The sequence below is a fragment of the Phyllostomus discolor genome, chromosome 2 (genome assembly GCF_004126475.2).
Source record: "Phyllostomus discolor isolate MPI-MPIP mPhyDis1 chromosome 2, mPhyDis1.pri.v3, whole genome shotgun sequence".
NCBI lineage: Eukaryota > Metazoa > Chordata > Mammalia > Chiroptera > Phyllostomidae > Phyllostomus > Phyllostomus discolor.
The window spans coordinates 126,714,261-126,727,487 of NC_040904.2; the positions used below are offsets into that span (position 1 = coordinate 126,714,261).

At 34.9% G+C, this 13,227-nt stretch overlaps 1 protein-coding gene across 3 annotated transcripts in view; it reads right to left on the reverse strand.

Moving 5' to 3' along the window:
- Window positions 1-13,227, reverse strand: part of C2H12orf4 (chromosome 2 C12orf4 homolog) — a 50,249-nt gene that overhangs the window by 28,482 nt on the left and 8,540 nt on the right. For all 3 annotated transcript variants that reach the window (XM_036018548.1, XM_028532475.2, XM_028532476.2), the window contains exons 4-6: window positions 12,530-12,711; window positions 7,828-7,927; window positions 7,611-7,732 (exon numbers count right to left, since the gene is read on the reverse strand). In XM_036018548.1, the coding sequence (XP_035874441.1) occupies window positions 7,611-7,732; window positions 7,828-7,927; window positions 12,530-12,711 (404 nt within the window). The remainder of the gene's footprint in view (window positions 1-7,610; window positions 7,733-7,827; window positions 7,928-12,529; window positions 12,712-13,227) is intronic.

Below are 13,227 nucleotides of genomic sequence, written 5' to 3' on the forward strand. Positions count from 1 at the left end.
AGCAAAGAGAGAAAGCAAATGAAAGTACTAGAAATAAAACGGTATCATCAGATCAATGGTAATGGATATCAACTCCTTTGACAGGCTCATCAGTAAACCGACAACTCGTTATGAGGCCAATGTTCCCCCAATCTAAAAACCAAATGAAGATATTATAAGAAAAAAAACTACAGACCAACATATACAGATATATTTATTCATTACTTTATAGCAAATAATTTATTAGTATTTATATATAATGATATACATCATGACTTATATATATAACTTTAAGTATAAAACTTCCAAAAGAAAATGGAATAAAATCTTTGTAATCTTGGATTAGGCAAAAATATCTTAGCTACGATAAAACTGATCTAAAATAGGTGAATTTTACTTATGTAATTTCTCCTCCAATAGACCTTACGTTTTTAAAAAAGCAAGCTGAATAACCAATGGAAGACTAGATAAAGAGAAGTCTTATAACCAAGAATGTACAGAAAAATCCACAACAAGACTGGTAGGAAGGGTGGAGATGCAAAAAGGGCTGGCCCACCTCCTACGGGAGGTGGCTGAGGTTCCGAGGGGTATCTCAGCTACAGGGGTTCACTCTCAGCTGCAGGTGTGTCTAAACCCCAAGCTGGGCTCCCTAGCCCAGAGCACCAGAGTCGGGAAGAGGTGTCCACATAACATCTGTCCACCAGGGAGAGACAGGAGTCTGCTAGAGACACAGGAACCCTATCAAAAAGCTGATGCACAAAACTTCATTTGCAGCCACTCACCTTGGGCTCTGGTGGAAGGAGGGTGGAACCAACTATAGTCACATGAGGAGAGTCTGGGGTTTGTGGCTATGAGGAGGGAGCTGAGGGGACAGCCACCAGGATCCCTGTGCTCAGTTATTTTCCCATACCACAGATGCCATCTTTCTTGAGGGGAGCACTCCCCTCCCTGCGTGTGGCATCAGCTTTGGGGAAAGGATTAGCTCCTCTCTGGACTCCCTCTTTCCTCAATACCCGGAGCTCATGCCCAGCTGAGGGGTACAGCCAGAGACTCTTCCAGTGACTGAGCCTAACAGGACACCAGCTGGCAGAGGCAGGAGAAGGCAGATCTTACTAGGGTGCCTTGGGACTTTTGCTAACTGTCCTGGGGCCCAGTGCTGGTAAAAGCCGGCCTTGGCACACAGCTTGGTCCTTCCCATGTGCACCCAGGCCCAGCAGAGGTAGACACAACTGTGGATCACTTGAAGCTTCAAACAGGTTGCAGAGGGCCAGTCACAGGCAGTGTCTTACACTGACCTGCACCAGAGTCCCTCCCAAGAGGCCCAGAACCAACATACCCAGTGGCCAGCTTCAGACAATATCAAAGCAGGCTAAAATAAGCTTCACAAGCAGCATAACCAGAGGGAGAGCTCAGCAGGCACCAAATACTAAACACTTGGTGTGGCCAGTATCTGCACAGCAGGTCGCATGCCATGGTTGGGGTTGAGTCTTATGGCCAGCCTGTGGGCTGATTCCATGCATGAACAGGCCAAAAGCAATCAAGACTCAATTGCAATAGGATGGCTCACGTAAACCACACAAGAGACATCTGGCAGCACCCATTTCAGGTGATAAAGGAGACTGCACTATTGGACCCAACAGGAAACTACTATATAAGGTCGCCCCACAAAGACAGGGAGTCAGAGCAGATCTATCTAATACATAGAAACAAACACAAAGAGGCAGCCAAAACAGGAAGACAATGAAATGGAAGGCCCCAAATGAAAGAATAGAAGAAATATCCAGAAAAAGAGCTAAATGAAATATAGGCCAGAAATTCAACAGATACAGAGTTCAAAGCAAGGGTTATAAGGATGCTCAACAGCATGAAAAAGGACACAGAAACCATAAGAAAGGACCAATCAGAAAAGAAGAATATAATATCTGAAATAAAGAATACACTGGAAGGAATAAACAGGAGTTTAGATGAAGTGATTTGGAAAATAAAATAGAAAAAAAAAACACCCAGTGAGAGCAACAAAAAGAAAAAAAAAGAATTTTAAAAAATGAGGATAGTTAAAGAACATTTGGATAACATAAAGTATAACAATATCTGCATCATAGTGATACCAGAAAGAGAAGAGAGAAAGAGCAAGGGATTGAGAAACTATTTGAAGAAATAATGAAAGAAAACTTCCCTAATCTTGTGAAGGAAAAAGACACAAAAGTGCAAAAAGTGCAGCGTCCCAAACAAGATAGACCCAAATAAGCCCACGCCAAGACACATGATAATTAAAATGCAAAAGGCTAAAGACAGAGAGAAATTCTTAAAAGTTGCAAGAGAAAGACAGTTACCTACAATGGAACTCCTGTAAGACTGTCAGCTGATTATTCAACAGAAACATTTCAGGCCAGAGGGACTGGCATGACATATTCAAAGTGATGAAAAGCAGACCTAGAACAAAAACTACTTTACTCAGCAAGGCTATCATTTAAAATTGAAGGAGAAATAAACAGCTTCCCAGACGTGAAAAAGTCCAAGGAATTTGTTAACACCAACCCAGCATTACAAGAAGTGTCAAAGAGCCTGCTTTAAGAAGGAAGAGGACAAGGTGGTGGAACAGAGGAACATAGTTAAAAGAATAAAATGGCAATAAATATGTACCTATCACTAATTACTTTAAATGTAAATGGTTTACCTGCGCCAATTGAAAGACACAGTGTAGGCCCTGGTGTAGTGCAGTTGCTAAAATCCTCAACAAAATATTAGCAAACTGAACACACTAAAGCATCAAAAATATCATACATGATGATCAAGTGGGATTTATTTCGGGAATGCAAGGATGCAACATTTGTGTATCCATAAATGTGATTCACCACATAAACAAAATGAAAGATAAAAAACATATGATTATATCAATACATGCAGAAAAAGCATTTCATAAAATCCAGCGCCCATTTATGATAAAAACTCTGAGCAAAGTGGCAATAGAGGAACATACCTCAACATAATAAAAGCCATATATGGCAAACTCACTGCCAGTATCATACTCAACAGGCAAAAACTACAAGTGTTTTCCTTAAGATTGGGAACAAGACAGGAATGTCCACTTTTACCTCACTTATTCAATGTAGTACTGGAAGTTCTAGTCATAGCTTCAGACAAGAAGAAATAAAAGGCATCTAAATTAGAAAGGAAGTAAAACTGTCACTATTTGTAGATAACATGATACTGTATATGGGGGGTATGGGGAAGGGGTGGGCAATAGGGAAAAAGGAGGGACAATTGTAACTAAACAACAATTAAAAAAACCAAAGAATACACAATTTTTTATAAATTAAAAAAAAGAAAACCCTAAAGATTCCATCAAAAAGCTACTAGAACAGATAAATGAATTCAAAAAAGTAGCAGGATATAAAATAAATATCCAGAAATTGGTTGCATTTTTATACACTAATAATAAACTATCAGAAAGGGAAACTAGAAAATCAATCCCATTCACAATGCTTCAAAAAGAATAAAGCACCTAAGAATAAATTTAACCAAGGATGTAAAAGACCTGTACTTGGAAAATTACAAGACACTGAAGAAAAAAACTGAAGAAGATACAAATAAGTGGAAGTATATATTGTCTTCATGAATAGGAAGACTTAACATCATTAAAATGTCCATACTACCCAAAGCAATCTATAGATTCAGCACAAAAATACCAATGGTGTACTGCACAGAACTAGAACAAATATTACAAAAATTTATATGGAACCACAAAAGACCCAAATAGCAAAAGCTATCTTGAGAAAGAAAAGTGAAATTGGAGGAATCACATACCCGATATCAAACAATACTACAAAGCCATAGTAATCAAAACAGCACAGTAATAGCATAACAACAGACATATAAATCAATAGCACAGAATAGAGCCCAGAAATAAACCTACACCTTTCAGTCAATATATATTTGACAAAGGAGGCAAAAACATACAATGGGGTAAAGAGTCTATTCAGTAAAAGGTATTGAGAAAATCAGACATATACATGCAAAAAAATGAAACTATTCCATTTTGTTATACCATATACAAGAAAAAGCTCATATTAAAGACTTAAATGTTAGTCTTAAAACCATACAAATCCTCAAAGAAAACATAGGCAGTAAAATCTCAGACAATTCTCATAGTAATATTTTTTTCTGATATATTTCCTCAAGCAAGGGAAACAACAAAATAATAAATGGGACTACATCAAATTAAAAAGTTTTTACAGCCCTGGCTGGTGTAGCTCAGTGGATTGAGCATGGGCTGCAAACCAAAGCATCGCAGGTTCGATTCCCAGTCAGGGTACATGCCTGGGTTGCAGGCCACGTCCCCAGTATGAGCCACGTGAGAGGCAACCACACATTGATGTTTCTCTCTCTCTCTTTCTCCCTCCCTTCCCCTCTCTAAAAATAAATAAATAAAATCTTTAAAAAAATAATTTAAAAAAAGTTTTTACAAAGTGAATCATTAACAAAATGAAAATTCAATCCACTGAATGGGAGAACATAGTTGTCAATGATACATCTGATAAAGGGTTAAAATAATAAATTTATAAAGAACTTATACAAATCAACATCAAAAAATAAACAATCCCACTAAAAAATGAGCCAAGGACCTGAACAGACACTTCTCCAAAAAGGATATACTGATGGCCAACAGCCATATGAAAAGATGTTCAATGTCACTAATCATCAGAGAAATGCAAATTAAAACCACAATGAGGTATCACCTCACGCCTGTCAGAATGGCTATCATCAATTAATCAACAAACAAGTGTTGGTAAGGATGTGGAGAAAGGAGAACCCCCACATACTGTTGGTGGAAATGCAGATTGATGCAGCAGCTGTGGAAAGCAGTAGGAAGTTATTTCAAAAAGATAAAACATGGGCCCTGGCTCATGTGGCTCAGTTTGTTGGGTGTTGTTCTGCAAACTAAAAGGTTGTGGGTTCAATTCACCATCAGGGAACATGCCTGGATTGCAGGTTCAGTCCCTGGTTGGGGTGCTTTTCAGCACATACAAAAAGGCAACCAAGTGATGTTTCTCTCTCAAGTCAATAGTTTGCTTCCCTCTCTTTCTCCTTCCCTTCCCCTCTCTCTAAACCCTCTCTGTTCATTTCTCTCTAAAAAGCAATGAAAATATGTCCTTGGGTGAGGAGAAACATAAAATGGAACTGTCTTATACTCCAGTGATTCCACTTGGGGGAATTTACCCAAAGAATCCAGAAACACTAGATCAAAAGAACACATGCACCCCTATGTTCATTGCAGCATTATTTACAATAGCTAGGATTTGGAAGCAGCCAAGTGCCCATCAGCAGATGAGTGGATAAAAAAGCTGTGGTACATATACTCGATTGAATACTAGTTGGCTATAAAAAAAGGAGAAAATCCTACCCTTTGCAACAGCATAGATGGACCTGAAGAGTATTATGTAAGTGAATAAGCCAGTCAGAGAAAGACAAGTGCCATGTTTTCACTCTAATGGGAAATCTAATGAACAAAATAAGCTAACAATCAAAAGAATGACAGACATATAGAGAACAGGATGACAGCTGTAGAGAGGGACTGGGAGGTTTGTTGCGGGGGTGGTAGAGGAATTGAGAAAAAGAAAAAAACTCAAAAAAGGGACAAGACTGTGGTTACTGGTGACTGCTGGTGAAGGGGAATGGAGGGAGGTATAGGAGAGTATGGGGGGATAAATGGTGATGGAAGGAGACTTGACTTGGGGTGAGGAACACACAATACAATATACAGATGATGTGTTATGGAATTGCACACCTGAAACTTATATAATTTTGTTAACCAGTGCCACCCAATAAATTCAATAAAAAGGGAAAAAAGTAAAATAAATAAAAATAAAATACATTTTTTATCAAGCTCATAGGAGTCTATGCAGGGTGGGGTTAAAGTTGGTTTACAGTTTTTTGTATGAAAAATAACACAAGAATTACTAAATAATGATACACAAATAAACTATGTTTGTGTACTCAACTATAAATCTACTTTTGCCCCACTCTGTACATAGTTGTGTTGAAAACATATTTCTGTTGCCCAAGAAAACCTCTATCAAAACAGGAAAGCAAAATAACAAAGTCATAGTAAAAATACTCTTTCCTGGGAATAGTTGGTTTCTAAAAGGAGCAGCAGCCAGAGGTCAATACTTACAAAATAGAATTAATCCTACATATTGAATTTCTGTAACTACAGCAGCAAAATGAGAGATAATTTTTGCAGAATGGAGGTTTCATAGCTTCACTAACTAAATTAGTGACATTCCACAATTTTGATAATATACAGTATGTATTCTACATTTTGGCTCAATACATACATTCATTTATAGAAAGTTTCATGCATAGTGCATGTTGATATTTTTCCCTATTCTATTGTGCTCTGTTCCATTCCATTTCATCTTATTGTTACATTAAAAGTCTGATTGAAAAGTAAAGAATCTAGAATGGTCCCTAGCAGAGTGCAACTAGCAGTCTGAGAAACGTCATTGTAATATTATGGCATACAGATGTTCCCAGTCCAGCGTTCCCTCCATCTTTCCCTTTTTATTGTATTCATCACTATTTTCATTTGGAATGAGTATAGTCAAATATGTTAGTGTTAAGAATATTATCCCATTTCTAATCATAACCATTGGTTAAGTATTTCTACGGTGTTGTCTTGGGGAAAACAATAAGGCAAATGAAAGATGACGATACTTAGATAAGAGGAGCTATAAGTATCAGGTAAACAGTTTGCCTGTATGTCTGCCTGTGTGTCCCCAATCCATAAATACTTATTGAGCATGTCTTAGGTACCAGTGCCAAGAGCTAGACACTTGGCAAGGATCTGGTATACAGCAGCAAAAACAAATGTCATTTTTGTCTTCAAGGTAAGACTAATGGGGGAAACTGACATTATACAAATAAAATGCTATTTCTAAATGTTTGTAGTATATATCAGCTAATGCTAGAAATAGGATTACTGTACCATACTAAGTATATTTCCAATTGAAATATACTTTAGGATGTGGAAGAAGACATTCTCAAATATATGAATGTATGCCCAGGAAACAAGATAGGCACTGTCAAGTTCTAGGGTTATACATGAAACACAATGTACTTAGGCCATAGGTACCATACAAATTATGAATTACAAAAAGTCCTCTATACTATTATTGTACACTGTACATGCTTCTACTACTACACGTATCACTCTATACAGTATTATTTATAGATCACTCTCAATAGAATATAAGCTCCACATGGGCAGTTATTGTTTTTATTTTCTGCTTAGAGAAAGCTTAGTATTTAAGATGTACTCATCTGATGTTTACTGAACTAAAGGAAACCAATTTAAAGAAACAAGAGATAGTATTTGGGGTATTTAGGTATACACATCTAAGAGACTTATAAGGCCAAGTTCTAGGGGAGAAATCCCTATTTTAAACCATCCAATTAATCCCCCTCTCAATCCACATAAAATCTGTAATATTTTTAAAGTATAAAATCATCTTAAATTTTCATTGGTAACTTAAAAATATCTACAACTAAAAAGGTTCAATTTTACAATAAACACAAATTATTACTAACAACAAATTTCCATCTAATAAAGAATAATGCATGATTAATACCTGAGAGAGCTGTTGTTTGGATTTTTTAGGTCTTGATGAAGTTTTATCACCCATTCCTGATACTCTTGCTTTTGGATGGCAGTTGATTGTTTTAATTCATTTGACCATTTATTTTCTAAATCCTAAAAAGAGTATATTGGCTAAATAATCTTTTTTACAAAAATAAGTAAGTAAAAAAGAATAACTGCATATCTAACAGTCATTGTACTTCACTTACTTGCTGGGATTCAAAATGCTGAGCAGCCAGTGAATTTACATCTTGATCTGTCAGTGATTTTCCTAATTCCTGCATCACTTTTTCCATTTCAATACCTTGTCTAAAACATAAATAAGATCATATATATTCATCAGAATCTGAAGGTATACGAACACTCCAGATTCATTGAACAATCTCTGTGAAGTGAAAATACAATTTTCATTTTATAGGAATATGTCCAAGAATGGCAACTATAATACCTGGAAAGCATTTTGAAACATCAGAAGTGGAGATGTGGAAATTATAATCATAACTTCATATAATTTAATATAAATATAATTTGTGCAGCTAAATTTTAATCTAAATTTAAGGCATAAAGGAAAACAGTCAAAATCTAGGCCACCTTTCAATTTCCATGGCTAATATTTAAAAGCCCCTTTTTATCAGCACATTTCCTCAAAGACAATACTCTGCAATTCCAGCTTAAATACAAGATTTCTATTTATTTGTACATGAGTTAAAGTAATGTCAACCTTTGGAAGTTAGTTTCTATTATAACCAGAAGCTGCCACTTAGGTTCTAAGAATTGAAACTGATATTAAATTACAAGTTCTCTTTACAGAGGAATACAAAATACTTCTAGAGATATGTTTTAGTCTTACCTTCTTCATTTATCCAAATAAATAATGCACAGAAATTAAAAATGGTTTTCCCTGCAGGCAAAGCTAATCAATGGTATTATAAGTTCACATAATGGTTATGTACAGGAGAGAGATGGATAGTGATTAGATGAGGATGAGGGAGCCTCTGCAATGCTGGAGATATTTTATTTCTTGAGTTGGGTGATTATTACATGGGTGTAATTACTTTGTGAAAGTTTAGTGAGCTGTACGCCTACAGTTTCTTGCCCATTCTGTAATGTTATATTTTAATAAATAAGTTCATTAAAATTTTCAAATCAAAAAATTATCTTCTAATATAAAAGTGTTAAAAAAGTTTGTTCTAAAACCTTTTCAAACAAACCTGGAAAGAATGAAACAGACACCAACTAAAGAATTTTGTATCATTCTAGTTAAGCAAACTGCTCTTAGAAAAAAGTTTATACTTCTTTATAACAACTGATTAAGATAATTATATGTATACGATATATGAAACTCACTCATATGTCATACATTTATACATTTCTATATATACCTTCTACTATTAAGCATTCAATGCCATTTAGTCCCCACTTAGTTCTAATGGAGTGGGGACTACATTGTTTTACTAACTACTAGAGGTCAGGAGAAGATTATGCTGGCAAGTAAGATTTTTATTTAAAACAGAAATAACTGCTAAATATTTATAAAAACAAACTTCCATGTGAATATATCAATATTTTATATTACACATGTTCCCTCTAGTGGATAAAAATATCACTGCCATCTTGAATTTATAAAACATAACTTGAATATGGTTTGCCAAAAGTAGCTATTTTCCAGTGAGGAAAAAGAAAGACTAACAGATAGGAACTCAACAAATACAATTTCATGAACATTCATTTTACCCTACATGTATGTCAGAAACACAAGTAGCTAATGACACACAGGGTGGGGCAAAAGTAGGTTTACAGTTGTTTGTATGGCAAATAATACAATAATTAATAAATAATACAAGAATAAACTGGCATACTCACAATTGTGAACCTACTTTTGTCCCACCCTGTATTAATAACACAGTATGTATTTTCTATGGTGAAAATCAAAGGAATGTTATTATATTTCAGATGAACTACTATGTATTGGCTCAGCATGTCAGGCATGATAATTCTGATAACCTATACATTATCTTGAACGTGCTTTGGAAAGAAGATCATTATAACTGTATTGATGCTGTGTTTAGAAACTGTCTTTTAAATATATATAGTGAAATTAAAATAAAGAAAATAGGAAAATGTGTTTCTTCTGCTCATCAATTGGATAAATGAATTAAGCACCAAAATTTTGGGTGAAATTCCACAGATACCAGTGAATTCCAACTTACTGTTCACCTTTGCAGTAAGTATTATGTACTTTTAAGAGGAACATAGCTTATTTTTCCTTTTCAAGCAAACAGTGTGGATATGTGAAAGATAAACTACAAAACTTTTTAAAAACAAATGTATGCAAATATTGCTTATATTTTAGAAAGAAAAAAAGCAAAGCCCCATCAAGAAGTTTGGGCAAAAGAATTTCAAAAAATAACATAAACCAAAACAAACCCTTACTAAAAACTATTCCATGATAGAAAAAAATGTGTACATTTCCAATAAAAGCAGAAAATTGATAAGTTAATTCAGTTTCTCCAGAGGTGAACAGTTGCAGAATACTGATGGCCACATATGTAATTTTTTGGGAGGTGTAGTGAGTAGGCGGCAGAGTGGGCCACAATTTAGAGCAGTTCACCAGCTTGAATAAAAGGACCAGTAAGGGCTATTGATATGAACTATAAATGGCCAAGTTGGGGATTTTTTTCAATATACTTAAATAGGCAGAATGACTGCAGTCCCAAAAAACCTGATATCCAAGAACTGATTCAGAATGAGTTATATTAATTGAAGCCCTGGTAGGAGAAAATCAAATGAATGAAGTTCAACTGAAGGTAATTAATTAGTATGAGGTAATTCTATTCTTATATATTCGTAAAAATCTAATCTTTATTTTGTTATTTTAAGAATATATTCACAATTTTATTGGCTGCAGAATAAAGAACTAGAGCAAAATCAAATTTTTGTCTCCCCCATGGACACAGCTTCAACTATTTACCTGGTGGCAACTACTCACACTGTATGTATGCCATCTGGAAAAAAATAAACTGCCTTAAAAGAGTGTATCAGCAAACCCAAATCCATAAAGAATGACAAATGTCACAAAACATCATGTTCTTTTTGGACACAGAGACAATTCTATTATCTTATTGGATATGAGAATCAAAGGTCCAGAGGAATGGAACTATTATGGAAGTTTACAAATCTATGCAATATAAGAAGAATGCTGATCTGCTACACAAAAGACAGTAGCCCACAGGAAAAGTGATTATATCCATTTGCTTATGATTTTTATTTTTAAGTTTTCTTAACTGTGACAACCAACCCTCAAAATAACACATTATTCTCATTTTGTTAGCCCCAAAGTTTTCTGATGTGGAGCTAATGAAGGACAGAACCAAACCAGTATATCATTTTAAATGTACTTATTTGGGACTGATTTCATAATATGTAATTTGTTTCTAATATAATTTTGCAATCAGAGAAATTTTATATCGGCCACACTAAAAAAATTATCTTAATGCCATATATACCTAAAGTCTTAAGTAAATGTTTTTTTAAGGCAATAAATGTTATTAGAATCAGCTAAATCAAAATGGATTATCTAGAAGAAGTTTGTCCTGATTTATTACTACAATTATGGAATTACCAGGAACCAGTCTGGAAAGTCATGCTTTAAAATAAGTAATGTTAGCAATTTTTTAACTTACTCTGAAGAAAAAAAAATGGACCATAAAACAGCATACTATATTACGTAATCCATACAAAATAAATTCAAATCTAATTAAAACTTCTTTCAATATATATTTTTTTATAATGTAAATAAGCTTACAAAATGAACTGAAAGAGACTGCAGACTTAGTCACAGCAAGGTTTTAAATAGTTTCCAAATAGGGAGGCAGTATGGTATAGTCCTTAAGGGGTTTAGAGTCATAAGTTTCCTGGCTTCAAATTCTAGCAAGTCTTTAGGCATATTTAAGCCTCAACTTCCTTATCTGCACAATAGGTATAATAGTAGGGTTGTGGTAAGGATCAAATGAAATAGGGCATCTGTTATGAACTGCATGTTTGTATCCTCTCCAAATTCATGTTGAAACCCTAAGACCCTAATGTGATAGTGTTTGAAGGTAGGGCTTTTAGGAGGTAATTAGGTTTAGAAAGTTGAAGTCCTTCTAATGGAATTAGTGCCTAGAGGAAGAGATGCGGGAGCTCTTTTTCTAGAAGAGACATAGTAGGAACACACACTGAGGAAAGGCCATGTGAGCACACATCAAGAAGGTACAGTGTCTATAAGCCAGGAGAGAGAAGTAAATTTCTGTTGTTTATGCTACCTCGTCAGTCTACGGTATTTTGCTATAGCAGCCTGAACTAAGACAGCATTTAAAGCACTTTGTACAGTGCCTGGAACAAAGCAAATCTTCAACAGAAGTAGGCTATTCCTCTTTTTTTTTTTAAATCATTATTTTTTAAAAATTTTATTTTGTTTGAATTTTATTTTAATTGTTGTTCAAGTACGGTTTTCTGCCTTTTACCTCCATCTAGGCCCACCTCCCCAGCCCTCCCCACGTCCCTCCCATTTCCATCTCCCCCCCTTGTTATTGTCCATGTGTCCTTTATACTTGTTCCTGCAAACCTTTTCCCTTGAAATTCCCTCCTCTTTCCCCTCTGGTCACTGTCAGCCTGTTCTCAATCTCAGTTCCTCTAATGAAAAATAAGAATATGTAAAGTGCCATAATTTATTTAGGTAAATCACTTGAGAAGTTTTATTAACTTATGAGGATTTCCCAGTTGAAATTACAGATTTAAACACACAAAAATAATTAATTTCTAATATTAAGATCTTTTTCTATTTTATTCATAACAAAATAAAAATAAGTTTTGCAGGCCATCTATTTGACAATGTAACATTATTATGATAATGCAAGAAATCTGAAATACCTCTCTCGTAATTTTTTCAGCTCCACATCTCTTTCACCAATCAGTTCTGAGATACTAACAAAGTAATTATGTTCCAAATTTAGGAGCGTTTCAGAGGCAGGGGAATGGATTAGGTCATGGTACACGTCTGCAAAATCTTCATCCCAGCTTGGTTCTTCAGGCCTTGCATGCTCTAATGTGGTCTGCAAATGATACACAGACATTTTAAAATTATGACGTAGGATTTTTATTTAATATACTACCAGAAAAGTATATTATGATTTTATTTTTGTACCTCAGACAAGGACAGAAGGACCCTATATTTATTTGTGTATATACTGGTTATCTGGGATGATCTGAGTGCACATAAAAAAAATAAAAAGATGTAAACTAAGTTGTTAATATAGGTTACCTGGAGGCAGGATGGGGAGGGGCTAATGTGGAGGGAAAGACAGAAAGCGTCATTGATGGGGCTAAGTGTGCTATAATCCACTTTCTGTAAAATAGCACATATATACACAAAGGGAAGATCAACAAAATGCTAATGATGGCTATTTCAGGACAGTGGGACTGCTGACGTCCTTTGCTTTCTTTATATTATAAGGGATTGTATAATAGAATAATTTGCATGTATTAATTACATAATTAGAAAAAACTTTTCATTATTAAGAAATATATTGCTAAAAATGTTTTATAGGTTATCCATTTAGAAAATGAGG